The 19,227-nt window shown below is 45.9% G+C and overlaps 3 protein-coding genes across 3 annotated transcripts in view; 2 read left to right on the forward strand and 1 right to left on the reverse strand.

The window, feature by feature from the left end:
* Positions 1-381: 381 nt before the first annotated feature.
* Positions 382-3,156, forward strand: LOC133341008 (essential MCU regulator, mitochondrial-like). The gene is made up of 3 exons (XM_061549589.1): positions 382-630; positions 1,937-2,075; positions 2,270-3,156. Exons 1-2 carry the CDS (start codon positions 418-420, stop codon positions 2,072-2,074), a joined length of 351 nt encoding a protein of 116 aa, XP_061405573.1. The 5' UTR covers positions 382-417; the 3' UTR covers position 2,075; positions 2,270-3,156.
* A 168-nt stretch (positions 3,157-3,324) lies between these two features.
* Positions 3,325-5,969, reverse strand: LOC133341007 (NADH dehydrogenase [ubiquinone] 1 alpha subcomplex subunit 6-like). Its single transcript, XM_061549588.1, has 3 exons — positions 5,812-5,969; positions 4,411-4,526; positions 3,325-3,994 (listed from the first exon to the last, which is right to left on the reverse strand). The coding sequence occupies exons 1-3, from the start codon at positions 5,942-5,944 to the stop codon at positions 3,863-3,865; spliced, it is 381 nt and encodes a 126-aa protein (XP_061405572.1). The 5' UTR covers positions 5,945-5,969; the 3' UTR covers positions 3,325-3,862.
* Positions 5,970-6,720: 751 nt separating this feature from the next.
* LOC133341009 (exportin-6-like) overlaps positions 6,721-19,227 on the forward strand; it is a 30,313-nt gene continuing 17,806 nt past the window's right edge. The window contains exons 1-6 of the mRNA XM_061549590.1: positions 6,721-7,163; positions 10,225-10,315; positions 14,677-14,789; positions 16,108-16,305; positions 16,470-16,629; positions 18,840-18,917. Coding sequence (XP_061405574.1) covers positions 7,161-7,163; positions 10,225-10,315; positions 14,677-14,789; positions 16,108-16,305; positions 16,470-16,629; positions 18,840-18,917 — 643 coding nt within the window. The 5' untranslated portion in view covers positions 6,721-7,160. The remainder of the gene's footprint in view (positions 7,164-10,224; positions 10,316-14,676; positions 14,790-16,107; positions 16,306-16,469; positions 16,630-18,839; positions 18,918-19,227) is intronic.

Below are 19,227 nucleotides of genomic sequence, written 5' to 3' on the forward strand. Positions count from 1 at the left end.
CTAATACAAGAACACAGATTGGATTATAAGACGCACCCCCTGCTTTCACTTGAAATTAGACGGGGGGGGAGTGCGTCGTATCATTCGGATAGCTGACACTGTTTGGGGAACACGTGGCTGCTCGCCCTCGTGGTGTGACGCGCGAGAGCTGCGGAGTGCGTCTTACAATCGGCGCTTCGCACGCCGCGAACGGCGACACATCTCAACTTCCGGGATTCCCCGCATTGGATTTCCCACACCGCATAAGCCGCCCGGCGTCCGTGTCGCGGGCTCCGATTGGTCGCCGGTCACTGGCGGCGAGTCGCCGCGAAGACCAATCGGGGGCGGCCGCGCGCCAATGCGCGCTGGGAAATGTAAAGTGCAGGGTGCGCGATTCTTAGGTTCCGTGTGGAGGAGCAGCAGCAGCAGGAGGAAGCGATGGCGGCGGCGGCAGCAGCGTCTCTGAGCGCGGCGCTCGGGCTCCGTGTGGCGGCCCGGGCCGGGGCGACAGCGGGCGCCTTCGCCACCAGTCGCTCCGGCTTCCTCAAGCGGGTGGTTTCCGCCTCGCCACGCTGCGCCGGCGGCGCGGCGATCACAGCCAGGGGCCTCGCCGAGACGACCACGGGAGCCATTCTGCCCAAGCCGGAGAAGGTGGCGGCGGTGTGGGAGGGAGGGGAGTTGGTAGCCGTGGGGTCCTCTTCCTACTGTTGCTTTTGTTTTGCGCTCTCCGGTTGCTTTGCTTACGGCGAGTAAACGGAGTGGAGGATTTCCGAAAGCATTGCAATCGACGTGGTTTGTTTACGAGGCGTGAAAGTGACACCGGATAGCGACGCGATGGGGTTCGGTATAACATGGCTGTCAAACTCGACGCGTAAGGTCGCGATTAATAATTCACATTTTTATTATGTTGCCTAACCCCACTATTAATGTTTGATTAAGGGCAATTCACATCAAAGTGCGGAGTCAGATTCTCAAGAACAATGTTTTCGCCGAGATGCGGTCAAAGAGATGTGACATCAATACAGTTTCACGGTGACGAGGGTGTCGTGTTGGTGTACTTACGGTGATTAACCAGAAGGGTGTGTGGTGTCCATTCTATAGAATACATTATCCAGGGCATTGGTCGTGTTTTGTTTATTATTAATCAATGCGAAGTAAAGAGGTAGGGGTGACATGATTATCACATTGTTGTAATCTAATCGTTGTTTAGGATATATGTACACAACACGAGCAAACGGCAGTGCATTCACATTTGCATTTATTGCATTCAACGCTGTGCAGGACTGGTCGGGAGAATGAGACGCAATTAGCTCCGCTTTGAGCGCAGTGGGGGCCGCCTCCGGTGGGTCGCAGCACTGCACCAGAATTCTGTATTCACAGCTGCGGTGATGGCTCGGTGCAGCTACAATGTGGGACACCTTTCCTGGCAGTGACAAACTACAATGTGTTACCCTTGCTGGCAATAAAACGGGTGTTAAGATGTTAAAACACCAAACAGAACCCCTTTTTAAGGAATCCTGTCTGCATTAACTACACCAACTTGTGGTGAACATGCAAACAAAAAACATGCTCTGATAAATATATGCATTCTTTGAAAACTGTCTGTTTGCATCTTCACCACAAGTACGTGTGGTTGTTGCAGACAGGATTCCTTGAAAAATGATTCTGTTTGGTGTTTTAACATCTCAACACCTGTTTTATGCCAGAAAGGGTAAAACCTATTGCTAAATAGCTAAGTGTGTAGTACAGGAGATTCCTACAAATGCGACTTTGTGAATGCTACAAATGCTACCACGGTCGATTCGGCCACATCATCGGCATCTTCAGCAGCAACAAATATTCTTACATCAGCAGGATCACAATCATAATTACTGTATTAACGATAATAATCAAACTTTATCGATTCGCACAAGGTGACGTTTGTGTGTGTGCATTCTCTCCTGTGGTTGGCTGCCAGGTCTCACTGGGACTGACAAAGGTGTTCACGGTGGTTATCCCATTTCTTATCCTCGGAGCCATCGCGAGCAAGAAAGGAGCCGAGCTGCTGGAAGAACACGACATATTTGTGCCAGACGATGACGACGACGATGATTAACGTATGCACAATAACTACACTCTTAAACCACGAGCCCATTATCAACACCTTTTAGCAGTTTCACTGATATGTAGTATTGTTTAGACACCGTGTGTACATGCTTATTTAATTTGTATCAACATTCTGGTTTTATTTTTGTTAATACTAATTACAAAGCTGGCAACTGACATCTCAATCCTTGTTTTTTTCTTTTAGGGCAGTGCAAAGTTGGCATCGAATGTCTTCACAAGTGGAACCTCCTGATGGCCTTACTCGTACCTGCATGAATGACAGGATGGTTTCACGACGTGTTGTGTTTTCTGCATGTTCTCCACCAGTGGCTGGTCTATGGGAAGCTCTTGTGCAATGCTGCCACCTTGAGCTCAAATACATTGCGGTCTTGCTCCGTACACAAATGGTGTGAAACACTTAGTGAGATATTCTATATGGCAACAATCTTCAGAGGACTGAAGAAGCTGTGGCTCAAACCAATTACATAATTAGAAAAATGTCCATGTATACATTGCAAACAGATTTTCATTCCAATAGGATGTACAGCTCAGTTAAATTCCCGTTCCACATTGTGCATGACGAGTACTGCTTGCTATGAAGGCGATTGGTTAACATGTACCAAACTTTATTACACAAATTGGTAAGCTTCGGGGTGGAAATACATGCCTAATTCATCGTATAGAATATTTGGTAAGTGTATATCACAGAAGTGTTGTTTTCTTCCCCTCTGGATAGGAGCCGCTGGTTGTATCTTGTTATCTACTTTACATCTTGCTGTAGCCCAATGTTTGCGATGTCCACTTAATCTAAAACCTGGGGATTGGGAGCATCATACACTGTCAATCTACATTCGTCTGACTTGTTTTTAGGCTGCAACTAAAAATGCCATAGTTTTGCATTACCACTCTGGAATGTTAACATTGTTACTGTCAACCAGACAATCATTGTAATGGGCAATGGAAAATAAATTGAATCATTTCAGTGTCCAATTACACTTACAGAAATGTACTGCATCCCAAGTATATTTATTATGTGACCAAGCCTAATGGATGTACATAAAGGAAAAGCAATAAATCAAATTTTAAGTTTCATTGCCTTTCTGTATTTTAATTGCTTAGGACTTGGGTATTAGACATTTTTCACAAGCCTTTGATGGCAAATGCCCAGTCATAATGATGGTTAATGGTGTCATTGGCACCATGGTCGGTAATAAGGACTATAGCACCTTGGCTAAGGTACACACTGCAATAAAAAAATCATCATTTTCAGAGTTTTATTGATGCTTAGCATTATATCCACAACGACACAATGCAGGAAGGTTTTGCAACACATTAACCCAGTGTATGGCATGCTATTAACAGGTAACAAGTGTTAGTCATCACAGTTATCACAAAGTGCTCAAGATATTCAAACTGAAGTTTAGAATGAGTAAATAGTAAAAATGTTGCATGTTGGTGTAGTATTTTTTTATTACCAGCCTAGAAACACCAATTTCAATTTATAATGTATTCCTTATTTCAGGAAAAAAACCGAGGGTGTTTTTACCTTAAGTTCAAAAATAACAAGTACAGTGTTTATATCTTACAGGCAGACTTATAACATATACTGAATGTCTTGCATGAACAAATTAACTTGTGAATGTATGGGCCATATCAGAATCATTAGCACTTTGTAACATTCGTGATGGCTCATCCTTGCTAATCACATAACGTTTAATGTTGCTTCTCAAATCATATCCACGGCCCGTATTGTGCACGGGTCTCTTTTAACTCTTGTGTTAAAGGTGGCATCTTGCTGTCAAGGGTTGTGTCCCGCAAGGAACTTGGACAAAAAGTCAGTGGGTCGAGGTTTCTCAGACTCTTTGAAGTATCGCATAATGTGTGTCCTCTGCTTCCACACATTGATGGTCTCATCCAACTCCATCTTTCCCTAAGGTGGGGGGGGGGGGAACGCAAACACCGCATTCAGAGAGCTGCCGGTCGGGTCTGCACATCCATGAAACATGCAAAACGATTTCAATAGTTAAAGTTCAATGTGTGTTTTTAAGGAGAGCAGACAAACAAAGTGTTACCTGCAGAAACAAATGGTTGGGGAAAAAACAAAGAATGATAACATGTCCCGGTTTTAACCTGTGCAACCAACCTTGTTTGAATATTAAAAGCCGAGTAACATCCTCGGCATTCATACAACTGCACACGTTGCAAAAAAAATGGTTAACCAAGGGTTTTATTTTAGGCAAGATGAAGGAGAGTGATTGTCCCATCGCTAATTACACCTATTCGAACGATTGGATTTGTACGGTGCGAAATAAGTTCAACAGTACAATGAGGGGTATGAACATATACCTTGATGACCAGCATGTCAATGACTCGTGGGTCGGACACGAGTGCATTTTTGTTGAACATCTCGCGCACTTTATCTCTTGCTTGCTTTGTGGTGATGTCCAGCTGGAAACAATGCACTGTGGGGAATATGAATGTAAGATTTAGTACGTAACATTTAATTTAAACACAGAATTTCTCAACTCCAGATATATATGTAGCCCAAGCTCCAGCTTTAAAAATTTACCAAATAAGATGTCTGCATTGTTGATGATCCGACAAAAAAATTGGGGTGTATTTGTGGATGAACATACAGTATTTGCAAAGAAATAATTGAGATGTGCAGGTTTAGAGCAGCAAACATTAATACTGAGAGTTATCCGCTAATGTCCACAAATTATCCTATACGCTCAGTGGCATACAATTTGAGTGCATTGTCAGACCCACATTGACCCATCGCACCAGGGGCCTGAGTACAGAAAAAGTTCGCAAAACCTCCCCGAGGTTGACTCCGCCTCAAATGAGTACCGGGCGTGGAGCTGGCCACCCACCCCCTCGTGTGCCGTGCTGGCCTCCATCGGTGTTGCTTGCTAACGACACTTGCCCCAAGTCTGAGGACTACACGGGGGACATGTGAGGACGCGGAATTACGCGTAGTCCCAACCGCACGAAAAATTCCGCCGGGAACCAGAAATTAATAGAATTCGACACCAGATTCACCGTGGCCATCCTAATACCTCCAGATATGACACCTGCAAGCCATGACACCTACAACGTATGATTCATGGAACCACGCCACATCTCACCTATTGGTAACACTTGATGTGGCACAATGTTAACGGTAACAATTTTGTACGTTCTCAATTAAAATGGCAACTCTTTAAAATGTGGAGATATCACATTTAGTCTATAAATAAAACCCGGTACCATTAAACATTGGCCAGCCTCTAGTAGTGAGTGGTACTGTACCAAAGTCAGCTCTGGCCCATGGGCTATTTAGGCGCCTCCGTCCACTCGGACAACTTACCCCATCCACTGCTGCTCCTGTATCATGCATCACGGACCAGGCATGAGTGGCTATAAGCAAAACCTCAAAAGCATGCGCCAAACGGATTGATGCACTTGCCATAACAGAGACATGAGATATGGGATTCCAGTCATAAGGTATGAAAAAACTACTTTAGGAGAGGCACGGGACACACACAAGATGGGGGTTTTGCTTAAAGGCGCAGGAGACATGAGAACTGAAAGTAAGGGACAGGGGCGCGGGGAGGCGAGGTATAGAAGCTGCTTCATGAACGAGACGGGGGACGCGGGGACACAAGGTGAGTGAGAGAGAGAGATGCTTATTATGGACCAGGGTGACCTTAGACCTGAGCCCGGTCGTTCCCATCGCCGGCCCCAGCAGCGCACTCCGTTACTCACCGGCGACGGACGCCTGCCTGTACCACGCCCTGTAAAGGTCCCGGGCCCTGCGCTTGGCCTCGTCCACGTCCCGGGACAGGATGGGCTTCACCGCCTTGACCGCGACGCTCGCCGCCTTGTGCACTGCCGCCATCTTCAAGTGGGAGCGCGGCCCCCCCCCCCGCTAAGTGGGCCCCATGAGCCCCCGCGCGTCGCCCACGTGAAGCTACGGCGGCCATCTTACGTGGGGATAGTGAAGGCGCAGCCCTGCAATAACCTGCTGGCGGGAGTGCGCTGTAACTGCCTAACTGGATAGACGAATCCGCGACTGAAATTATGTTAATGTGAAATTACGGCACCTCCCACACAGATAGGGACAGCTGTGACAAGTTCGCGCGTGCGTGTGTTTTTGTAACAGCATTGTTTGGCTATAGCGAGTTGGTAGGAGTGCATGAGCACGAATATACAAAAACACTCAACACATTTGTCATGAACTACTGTCTAGGGCCATCGCCCGATGCTTAACTCCTCACAAGGCTGTGCGACTCACGAGCGAGCATGGGATGGCACACGAGTCACGCGGCTTCACGGTGGACGCAGTCAACAGGGAGGAGGAGGAAACCCCCACAGCCAATGGGGCATCCCCCTCGCAGTCCCAGAAGTCGCGACATGATGACGTCAACACCTGAGGTCACCCCCCCCCTCGCTTTAATTGCGTCATCCACCCCGCAACTCCGCTTTAGGGCATTGTCTCTGACGTCATCGCGCACCCCGCTATCCGATACCGACGGCAAGGGCGTGACGTCAGAACGCGCACGCTTCCGTTAACTCGCTGGCGACGCCACGCACGGGTGTGACGTCAGCGCGTATTGTGTGACGTCAGCGCGTATTGTGTGACGCCACGGCGCACGCCGGGGCCTGGCCGCTCCCATCAGTGCGAGCGCGAGAGGAGCCTGGCTGTGGGAGTGCTCCCCGCTCGCCCCTCGGAGCGTACGGCGCGGGTGCAGCGGCAGCAGCAGCAGCAGCGGCTAACGGCCTCGCCTCTGTAGCGGCCTCGGCACTGCGGGGCAGGGGGGGGGAGATTCGGGGCGACATCCGGCCAAGTTTAGTCTCTCGCGAAGCTGAAGGTTTCGCTGTGATCGCGGTGCCCCGAGCTGCGTGTGCTCTCGGCAGGCGCGGCCGCCGCCTCCATTAAGGCTGCCTTCTCCCGTCGCCTTCCCCCTTGAGCCCCTCACGGCGCCCCGATTGAGCTCTCGCTTTTAATTCCCCCTTAAAGCGAAATAAAAGGTTTCCCGCGAGGTGTTTGTCGCGCAGGGATGAGCAGCGGGGTCTGGAGGCGGCGGTAGAGGGAGCGAGGAAGGCGCTTGAGAATGGTGAGTGCCGCTCGCCCGCGAGGCCTACAAGCCCCTCGGCAGCCTCGAGTTGTGTCCGCCCCTCTCCTGTGTCTCCAATTCGTGTGATGCTGCTGATGCTGTGGTGGTGGTGGTGTTGATTTACTTTGGACTGTCGTGCGTTATACTGTGCCAGGTCAAGGTCTAAGTGATTTCCTGCTCAAATGAGCATTGCGGTGGGGGCGAGTCTATGGACAGGTCCATGGACTGTTGACTTGGCCACAGATTGGAATTTTATCGACCCCGAAGGAATGATGGGTTGAGTCGACCAGGATTTGAGCTCCCAACCCTTACGATTGCGAGCCACGGCTCACTACCGTTATATCGTGTACGTTAGCACTCATTTTAATGTTACATTTTACGTATACACGTTACATTATATGACACTAGCGGGAAGTGTATTTTGCCAGTTGCCCGGGCGAAAACACACACATCGACTTACAGACATGGACCCACACACACAAACACATCGACTCACACACACATGGACTCACACACACACATGGACTTACACACACATGGACTCACACACACACATGGACTTACACACATCGACTTACACACATCGACTTACACACATATGGACTCACACACACACATGGACTTACACACATCGACTTACACACATATGGACTAACACATCGACTTTACACACACATCGACTTACACACATGGACTCACACACACACACACATGGACTTACACACACACACATGGACTCACACACACACACATGGACTTACACACACACACATGGACTTACACACATCGACTTACACACATGGACTAACACATCGACTTACACACACATCAACTTACACACACATCGACTTACACACATGGACTTACACACACACATGGACTTACACACACACATGGACTCGCACACACACACATGGACTTACACACACACACATGGACTCACACACATCGACTTACACACATATGGACTAACACATCGACTTACACACACATCAACTTACACACACATCGACTTACACACATGGACTCACACACACACATACATCGACGTATACACACACCCATCGACTCATTATATGACATGCTAAATTGCATACACATAGTGCACACAAACTATAAACGGCCGTGTTTTATATGCATACACTACGTCGCATTCCGTGCAGCGGTATACAGATACTGGAGTGCACGAACATGCTACACAGTACGAGGAGCTGAGAAAACACTCCTTTGAAAGGAATTTGCCAACCATTCCACTTCACCCCCCTCCTGTAAAAGAATCGCAATCCAGCGGTGATTTCCTCTAAATATATTTACCGTAATCGTGGTTAATCGTCGTTTAAAACGACGTCGTAAGTACATAATACGCGTAGTAACGGCAACATGAAGCAGGTTCGTGTTTGAGGCAGTGGCAGAGTAGTCGCGGATACTTCATTAATGAAGTCGAGAGCACAGCGAGCGCCCTTCACCGTGTATTGTTTTGTATGTTGAACTTCTTTCGCACCGTACGTAACGATGCGTGCTGATCGGAGGTGTTTGTTAATGCGTACTCCTGTGGCAACACTGACAGCGCCATCCCCCCTTGATTGGCTTGTGTAAAGACTTGGTGCTGTCTGTTGGATGGGGGTTGGGTTTTTTTGCTGATACAGTTTTTTGGACGACGTTGAAAATTTAATGGGGCCGTAGCATCACTAGAAACGTCATTTAAACTAAAGTAATAATGTACATCCAATGAAACATATTGCACATTCACAGTGAAGTGTGTGTAACAGGCTGTTGCATTTAACGTTGAAAAATCACAGCACGCATTTGCCAGGAATGTGTTAATGAGGGCCCTTATTTCAGGACCTCTAATTTTACTGATATCCCTTCAGGGCCGTATTCTTAGTCACGGCTCGGCCTCTAACGCTGCTCGCCTCCTTCTCAAGACCCCTGAGCGGCTCGGTCACGGCTTGGCCCAGGCTCGGCTCACGGAAATCATGGGACCACGCTTCGAGCCGGCTCACACGAGCCAAGCCTCATCCGAGCTGTGACTAAGTGTATGAACCTACGTGTTCATACCAGTTAGCCTCTCATCCAACGTATAGCAGTTTGTCTCTTTTACGTTAGAATGAGTGTTTTAAACAAGTATTAGCTCCAGTAATGAAACTCATGTGCTAAATATTTTTTTTGTAAACGTGTTATTTCATATGACCAAATTATCCAGAATTTGCCTGATATTGTCAATCTCGGAAGTGAAGCAGGTTTAAGCCCAGATAGTTCCTTGGTGGGTGACGATGGCTTTGCATATACAGTATGTTCGTTGTTGTAGGCAGCTGTAGGGGCTATGTTGTCCGCACATCCGATTAGCACGGTTGGCTACGTACAGTGCGAAAGAAGTTGAACATACAGCAAAGGGAAATGCAGCGAACACATTGTTGTCCTGTACTGTGCTCCATACGTCTATGCCCACTGACGAGACCAGCCCGCTTTAAGCAGCGTGGTCATGTATTGTCAAATAACTCACAAAAGGTCTGTACACGCACATGTACGCATGTAGAAACGTTCAGTTATACCGAATTGTTTGTCCGAGTGATTGCAAGCTTTTACGTATTCTGCTTGGCTAAGGATAATTTACGTAACTGCTTTGAATGAAGGAAATTATTTACGGGTAGATTACCCGTGCTGATCCCTCGACCTGTTGCCAGAAAACATTACCTAATAATGGCTATGTAGCTCAACATACAGATTGCAAGGCAGTATAACACCTTATTCGACTCACTAGATATGGTGCTATAGCGCAGATTAAGGCAATAACATTGTGCTTATATTAGGCATTAACTGAATCTGACCGAATTGCAGGCATGCGTTCGTGTCTTTGTGCACGGTGAATGGCAGGTTGCTGACTGTGAGTAAACGCTGTGCGTGGGTCCAGCAGCATCATCCAGTCACACGAGTATGTATTATAGGCTGAATGGCCTTTGCTTGTTCTCATGTTCGCTGGTGTTGGTGCTTGCGCACGTGTGTTGCAAATGTCAGTGCAAGCATACATGACATCGTGTGTATTACCGTGTCTCTCTTTCAGGCGTCCGACGAGTCGTCCTTACGGGCTCTGGAAAACATCATGACTGAATTTTTTCACAATTCTACCACGAATGAAAGGAAAAGAGAGATAGGTGAGTCATTGTTGCACGTTTTTGTTTGTCTCAACTTAAAGTGCATGCGTCCCAGGGTGGTGCTTGCAGAACACAGCGGTTCCAATATGAGCGCATATAACACCCGAAACCCCAACTCTGCATGGATTGTGGCATCTAAATAAAGCTGTTAAATGTTTGTTATTGTGCGTGTAACGTTTCCCGCTTCCCACCCCTCTTATTGAGTAACGCGTTGGATTTGACTGAAAGTAAGTTACGTGCATTGATGCATGCTAGGTTTATAAAGCAGTTCGCTGGGATATTTAAGAAGGTAGAACATTTTTATAATTAAACGTTTATGATAAAAGAGATGCACATGGCTGAGTTGCTGCCGACTAGTTTTTTTTTTTAAATGCCACCAAACTGTATGTGTTATTTCAAGTGGCATATTCAGTGCATTGTGTTGCTTTCACGCACATTTTTTTAATAGTCTGCTTAAAAAACACATTCACGTGGGTCAATATTGATCGGCGGTTCTTACCTACTGTACAATCAAAAATCCCCTCCCTTGAGGTGACTTCGCGGCTGAGAGGTCAGAATGCTCCGCTCGAGATTCTGGGTTCGAAGCCAGAAAGTTGATGGTCTCGGCCTGGTCGCCAATGATTGCATAATAAAACCGTCAACATTAAATTCGTTTCTGTGCCTAATTCGGCTAAGTTTCAACTGGTTTGACTGTCGTGTGATGGCCATTTTACTGAGTGGTGTAATTGGGTGAAAAAGTGCTGCCCCTTCGAGTGTTGAACGGAGATTGCTTGAAGGTAGCCCTGTGATGACAGCTTCCTCCGTGGGCCATTCTCGAACACGGAAGTTGCGCAGCACTGCCAGAGATTTAAATGGATACTTCACCGCATGACGTGATGCCAAATTACACAATCAGGATGCAATTGGAGGAAAATTAAAACACGTCACATGATACATCTTCATCAGTCAAGGCTGTGAATTGATTGACATCTCTGGGCATGTGAACTAACAGTGTAATTTTTGTTCCCAAATCAGAGTTCATGCAATGTATTAGTACGGCTGTGAGAGCTCACCTCCTGTTATCTTGCTTGATGAAAACTCAATTGCAATAATTACAATGTCCACCTCCAGTTCTGTGTGGAGTCAGCTGATGGCAATCTACAAAACTACTCACTTCCTGAACATTATTATATTATTATATTATGTTATTTTATTATATTATTTTATGATGTGTTATTTTTATTATTTTATTATTTCCATTCTACGTGACTTTACCGAAAGAACCAAGAAGATGAATTCCTGAACACTGTTTTGTGAATTATTCTGTAAACAATAGCAAGGATTTTTTTTCCTACGAACATTTTGAAGGTTACATGTGCTTGGCCTGTCATGTCGTGAACATACGTGTGTTCCAAATGTTTTGTTGTTGAATCCAATTATGTAGAAAACTAATGTCTGCCAGTAACTATATTAACCAATACTGTCAAGGCTTCACGAACTCAAATGTTGATAATGATGAAGATTACCCTGTGATTAGAATCATACATTTTTATGCGCTGTCTTATGGTTTAAATAAAAGTTACTCTATGTCCCTCCTATGTTGTGTCGTTTATCACATAGTATTGGAAAAATCAGCTGCACTAATATACACGTACGCTATGCTGAACTTCATTTTTAAATGTAAACGCGCGTAATAAGATTGTGGTGGTGCCAACTTGGTTTGGGGTGGAGTGTTACTGCCAATATCAGGATGTAGCAGCTGCTGAGAAACCCAACTTGTGGGTCAGATGGGCTTCATCGATAAGCCAACCAGAATCGGCCATTGCACAGACGACGACTTTTAAACATTTTTTGTGTGTTTGTGGCTTTAAACGGAGGCAACTGGTCAGGACTTATGTTTTAAGAGTGTGTATTCAATTTTTTTGAAACCGTGTATGTTTTTAATGACTTAATGCAGTACAGTACTTGCTTCTGGGGGATAAACGTTTACAGCAGAGTAAAGTGCTGTTGGCGTGTTATGGAAACGTCTGCGTTTCGTTACTTTTTAAAGTGAAATTAAGTCTAAGCAGACCATATCGCAGACTCAGAGGAGCCAATGAACATGAGTTCATTATGTTTTGGAGGGATGTTTTTTCCCCACATGTTTTAGTGGCCCACAGAAGAGTCTGACCCATACAACATGGTGTTGACCTTAACAGAGCAACTTTCTGCTAAAATGCTTTTGTCCACACAGTCGTTGGTGCAGTATAGGGCCATGCTAAGCTAGAATAAAAAAAAATCTAAAATTTTCCCCGTGACCGTATCATTTTTAGTATATAATGCATTTTCACGAGTTTTGACCTTTAAGTGCTGAAGTAGCATTTTTAGGGGTTATATCCTTTTTCCACATGTTCTGAAATGTAATATTGTTAGTTGAACTTCCTAATTGAACACAATCTGCTTCTGAATTGTTTTTGTTGAGTTGTTGTGTGTATGTGGGAATGGGAAATAGGTATTTCGGTGTCTCGGTGTAAATAATACGAGACGTTGCCAGCATTGCAGCCAGCCTCGTTTTTGTATTAAACTCACATTTTGTACTGGCACTGGGAGATGCCCATCTGTATAATGTCAGATTTAAATCTTTATTTTGAGAAATATGCATGGTCAAATGCAAATTTTAGACTTGTCAATCGCAGAACATTGCTCCACAATCAGAACCATCAAAATTGGCAGCTTGTTCTGCATTACCCATTTCCATTTGTGGTATACATTTAGCATTTGCCGCAACTACCGTGGCTGACAGAGCTAGGTACTTGAGACCTCACTGGTTGACTTCCACTTGCATGGTTGTTGAGTTCTCATACCTGGTTTGTCCCGATATACAAGGACCTCTCACTCACTCCTTCCATCTTGGTGGTTAAACCACTACACCCCTGCTCCCCATCGTGTCAAGGACACACTTAGGAAATAAACGTTATGGAACTTATTATTTTGGCCAGAACACTGCTACATCATGATACTAACCCACTTAAGGTCATTAGTCACGTCTGCTTTTGCTGTAATGTTAAATGTTTTTTTTCTGAACTGTGCATGTGACCATTGCAAACTGAAAAAGTCAAAGTTGTACTCCGATAAACACGGGGGGCGGGAGGGAGGGTTAGTTTCAAGTATGACCGGAATGTCGCTTCAGGGAAGTTATTTTGCATGGTGCTCAGGTGTCCGGCCTGCCTTGTGGCAGACACCGAGGCACCATTGTGACCCAGAGAGTGCAACTCGGCAACAGTGGAACGCTAAACGTAGATGTAAATAAAAATATACTTTGTCATGCTGCTTGTTTCGTGGACTGTGCCTACATTTTGTGGAATGTGTTTTTTTATTGAATAAACAAAAAGTTGCTTTTTGCTACGGGAAATTACCAACCCAGTTCCAAACAACTTTTCTTTTTTATACACTGTACTTCGCTGAGTGTACGTGGGCGAGTGAAACTAAAAACTAATTGAGAATCAAAGGTTCCTATTGCTGAGATTATTTTTAATAAGTTATATTTCTCAATGGACTTAATCAAGTGATAAAAAAATAGTATTCGAAATGAACAATGTGAACGTGGTAAAGTGACGGTGTGGAATATACAATTAAATATTGACAGGGTTTTTTGCAGAGTGTGTAATATTGAAATTGGTTTGTATCTGTGTACTGTGAGGTGTGCGACTGCGGGGGTCCCGTTTGCCTCAACCGGCGCATGGCGAGGCTTGGGGGTCGTGAAGCGGCACTGACTGCAGCTCGGCATTCGTGTCCGTTCAGAGTCAACAGTGCACGACTGTAATGCGCCTGTTTGTTGCATATCCTTGTTGTGTGCTTGGAGTCATACTTCTGGTTCAAAATTATTTCGGGTGACAAGGTGGCACAGCGGTAACGCTTGTCGTGCCTCGTAGCAAAAAGGACATGGGTACGATTATCGACTCGGGCACCTCTGTGTGATAATTTGTATGGTTCCCCCCCTGTTCTGCATGGGTTTCTTCCGGGTTCTTCGGTTTCCTCCAATAGCAAAAAAAACCCTATACAGTGTACACAGTATTGACCAGAAAATGACTTGCTGATTACCCAATTTGGATTACGCACACTGTTGTAACATCGGCCCATTCTACGAAAACTTGACAGGACTCTCCTGATAATTAATCTTGAGACTCGTCGAGGCTTTCCTGAGTAAATAAGCATATAATATTTTGGGGTATAAAAAAAAACTATAAAACATCGTGTGGAAATTTGACGGTCACAACCTACCCAAGCGCCGTATGGAGTACTGCTATTCGCGTGTATGTTCACACTCGCTGTGTACAGAATGTCTGTTCCTGCATATTTCTGCAAGCCCAAACCAACCCCCCTGGTCTCGTTCTTTCCTCCAGAGGAGCTGCTCAATAACTTTGCACAACAGACCGGAGCATGGCGGCACTGCTTCTACTTCCTGTCCAACACTCGGAACGAGTACGTCATGATGTACAGTCTCACCGTGTTTGAGGTGAGCCATGGGTCCATGGGGCCACGCTGCTTCACTTACAGTTGGGGGGGGGGGGCACAACAGCTGTGCCACTCGGTCAAAACCGCAAGCCTTGTGCCACATCTATTCCCGACACCTCAGGGCGTTGCACTTGTACACGCATGGCAAACATGCCCTGGATGCCCTGTTGTGTTGGGTTGTTTTAATAGCCAACTGATTTTGAATGCATTCCCATGTCGGTAAACAAAATACAAAAACATCGATGGATAGCTTTCAAATGTAGCGTTTCGGGTATGAGGTTACGCGAGCCTAGAATCCAGTACAGTGAGCTTTTTAACGGGGGGAGGGGAGGGGGGGGCCGCGACTTGAGTTTGATTCCTAGCCATGGCTAAGATCGGTGGTGAGTGGGCGATATCTTAATCGGGCCTTGGCACCCCACTTCACCTACCCCCACCCTAACTCGTGTTCAAACAGTCGCCATGATCAGAGGGCACGAGGAGGACTTCATCCAGCTGTAGATAGACGAGGGGCTAAACATTTTTGTAATATTTCCGTGGTTAGGTAGTAATATTTTATCTCTGTAATCGGGTCACGTGTATACTGATACGTATCATTACAGTAGCAGAAGGAAGGGACATGGCTTCGTCATATTTGTAGTTTGAACCAAGTTGAGTTTCTCCTGATTGGTAGTTGTACATTTTGTTCTGTTATTCGTTTATCTGAATGCATTTGTTATTCCATATCACAGTGCCACGTTTACAGCAAAACAGGCTATAAAAATATGAAAGCGTCATGGTACTGTACTTAACTGCTTGCATCCACTGCTGCATTTCACACACACACGTTGTTAATCCTGTGACAGGTGTGTTCGTTAAAGCGATGATGGTTCCATTATCCCTGATTGCGTTTTTGTTTACACGAGCAATGACATCACTCCTCGCCTTTATTTAATATTTTATTATGGTGAAGCAAAGTGGCCTGTGCAGCATCAGCGATTAGTAATGGGGTAAAATAAATACACAAAGTCACTTTCCAAACATTCTTGTGGGCTTAAAGAAATAAATAGCCGGAAAACAGCACTGAGAAATCTGCACCTAAGCTGTGGTTTGCCATACAAAGGTTTGAGTAGACGTAACAATAAGCAATTGTAATGCCACTGTATATTATTATATATTGATGACAAAAATCTTCACATAGGCACTTAAATTTGCTTGTCATAACCGTGACGCACCTTGCCACGGCTGCCCGAGTTGACGAGTTGGAGCACGCCACAGGAATGCAGCTGCAGTTAGCAATGCACCACGGGTCATGCCGCTCTGTTATTCTCTCCTGTCCCCAGAATCTCATTAACAAGCTCTGGTTGGGCATCCCGTCGCAAGAAAAGATAGAAATACGCAGCTCCCTGCCAAAGTTGCTGCTTGCGCAGCACAAAGGCATGCCCACCTTCATTCGCAACAAGCTGGCCAAGGTGATCGTGGATATCGGGCGGCAGGACTGGCCAATGTTCTACCACGACTTCTTTTCCAACATCTTGCAGGTGCCGTGCACGCTTGGGTTTTTGGTTATTGTTCCATTTACCGACGATGACCTTGCAGTCGGTGTCAGAAAACCGTCCCGTGTTCTGAAATTTCCGTGAGCAGTGTCTTGGTGATGGCAGTGGTGGCGATGAAGTTTCACTCGCCCCTCTTTTTGTTTTCGTAGTTGATCCAGCAGCCAGAAATGGTGTCGCTCGGCCTCATGATGCTGAAAACCACGTCAGAGGAGCTGGCATGTCCGCGGGAAGACCTCAGCGTGGCGCGGAAGGAAGAGCTGAGGAGGATGTTGCTCGACCAAGTTCCCACCGTGCTTAATCTGCTGTCTGGTGAGTGGACCGTTATTATTAAACTGTATATACAAATACACACGGTAGCTTGCACACACGCTCAAAGGCCCCAATGTCAAGCAGACGGCAACAAACAGCACAATTAAAGTTATGTTAGATATTCTTTGGGTCTTTCGGTAAAATCACGTAGATAGGTTCAAAGAAAATAACAATGGCCTTTTCCTGATGACGGCCGCTTGTTTTGCGATCGAAACGTCGTAGTTTTTTGTTATTTTGTTATTTTCTTTGAACCTATCTACGTGACTTTACCGAAAGACCCAAATAATATGAATTCCTGCAGTCACGAAAGCTTTAAGTCAAGATTTATATTAGATAGTGAATTAATTTATCGAATTGAGCGGGGTCATAAGAGAGTTGGAAAGAGACGGTGGCAGGGGGCAGTTCCAGAGTGGATCGATGCGAGGGAAAAAGCAGAGAGAGAAGTGTTTTGACCTGCAGTGTGGTGAGTGAGTGTGGTGTTGTGGCCCCGTAGTGTGGTGAGTGGTCAATTGAGGCACTGGGTGAGTGAGTGTGGCATTGTGGCCCCTTGGTGTGGTGTGTGAGTGTTCAGCTGAGTCACTGGGTGAGTGAGTGTGGCGTTGTGGCCCCGTAGTGTGGTGTGTGAGTGTTCAGCTGAGTCACTGGGTGAGTGAGTGTGGCGTTGTGGCCCCTTAGTGTGGTGTGTGAGTGGTCAGCGGAGTCACTGGGTGAGTGAGTGTGGCGTTGTGGCCCCTTAGTGTGGTGTGTGAGTGGTCAGCGGAGTCACTGGGTGAGTGAGTGTGGCGTTGTGGCCCCTTAGTGTGGTGTGTGAGTGGTCAGCGGAGTCACTGGGTGAGTGAGTGTGGTGTTGTGGCCCCGTAGTGTGGTGTGTGAGTGGTCAACTGAGTCACTGGGTGAGTGAGTGTGGTGTTGTGGCCCTTAGTGTGGTGAGTGGTCAACTGAGTCACTGGGTGAGTGTGGTGTTGTGGCCCCGTAGTGTGGTGTGTGAGTGGTCAGCTGAGTCACTGGGTGAGTGAGTGTGGTGTTGTGGCCCGTAGTGTGGTGGCTGAAGGCAGTGTGGATGAGACGAAACTGCCGGTGGACCCGAGTCCTCAACGTGGGTGGAGGAATCGATGAGTGAAGTTCATGGGAGCAGCATCTGTGGTCGTACCGATGGTAGAATGGATCAGGAGGTGACTGACCACCGACGGACAAGTGATTGGAGTGAATTTTTTAAATTAGTGGCACTTTTCATGTTTTTTTCAATTAAATGTCTCTCAAAACAGCACGAGACTACAATGTATCTTTAATTTGTTATTTGGGTAATGTTGGAGAATAGGGGAAAGCTGGCGAGTGGAGTGGTGAGCTCTAGATTTTGGTGACCGCTGCCCCACCTGTCAAAGTCCTGCTTTATTTTAACTGAAGCACTACGTGCTTTGCTTTTATGCAAAACACAAGCCAAGTTGCTTTCCAGTTTGTGTGCACTGTGGACGGATTGTGCGACGTGATCTCAAGGTCCCATGACAGTTTTAAAGGGCTAGCAATTTTAAATCTGTCACAGTCTATTTAACAACTCTTGCTGCAAAACACACGGGGTCTCTGTCGAGTTTATTTTCAAGAGAGGAACAGTTTAACATGCTGTCCTTTTTATATTGTGGTGTATGGTAGAGAGCTAGGAAGCAATAGTCAGCCAGTGTTATCATTCTCCGTGTCCTGATTAAATCAAAACAAGTGTTGAAATATTAGTTTGCAACGATGTTGATTTGTTTGTTTGTTTTTGTGCTACGATGCTTTGTAAAACTTGTTTTTGTATTGTTGGAGAGACTACAAAAGAGCACGCACAACCAAACTTGAAAGGTTCAATGGCGTTGCGTTGATATCTCTTGTAGAACCACCTTGTCTCGCTGATACACAGCTGCTGCCCTCCGTGATCAAACAAACCGTTGGCCATTGACTCAAGAAACAATAGAAGTACTCTTGATATCTGCTATCATATTTGAAATATTAAATCAAATCTTATCTGTGAGCCGTAGCAAGGCCCAATTCAGTCCTAAATAAAAAAAATTTGTTTAGTTTCATAATTTAGTTAAAAATAAAGTGTTTTATCCTGTCCTTATTTCAAATGGTGCTGTAAGTCCTAAACCCGTCTTCAATATTGTCCATGGATTTGCCCCTACCTGCCTCTCCCCCTTAAGCATACATGATGTTTATGTGTGCGTGTTATACGACAGGCATTCTGGAGATCATCTGGGATAAGAACACAGCAGACGATGCTGCCCCTCCCCCATCACCATTCACTGTGAGCATGGGTAAGTGCCTGTGCATTGAGGGTTGTGCTTCTGTGGACGTTTGCATTGAGGAATTATATTTAGGGATGCCAGGAGTGGCATTGCAGCAGTTAACACTTGTGACTCGCAGCAAGAATATCCTGGGTTCGATTCCCAACCCCCATGTGCTTTTCTGTGTGGAGGTTTGTATGTTCTCCCACTGTTCTGCACGAATTTCCTCTGGGTTCTCCAGTCTCCTCCGATCGCTAAAAAAAGCCAATACAATTTAACTGGTTGTTGGTAAACCATCCCAATGCTGCAAACTTACCTGCTGATAATTGGCAGGACCATC

This window comes from Lethenteron reissneri, chromosome 10 (assembly GCF_015708825.2).
Source record: "Lethenteron reissneri isolate LAM-NWPU_2019-01 chromosome 10, ASM1570882v1, whole genome shotgun sequence".
NCBI lineage: Eukaryota > Metazoa > Chordata > Hyperoartia > Petromyzontiformes > Petromyzontidae > Lethenteron > Lethenteron reissneri.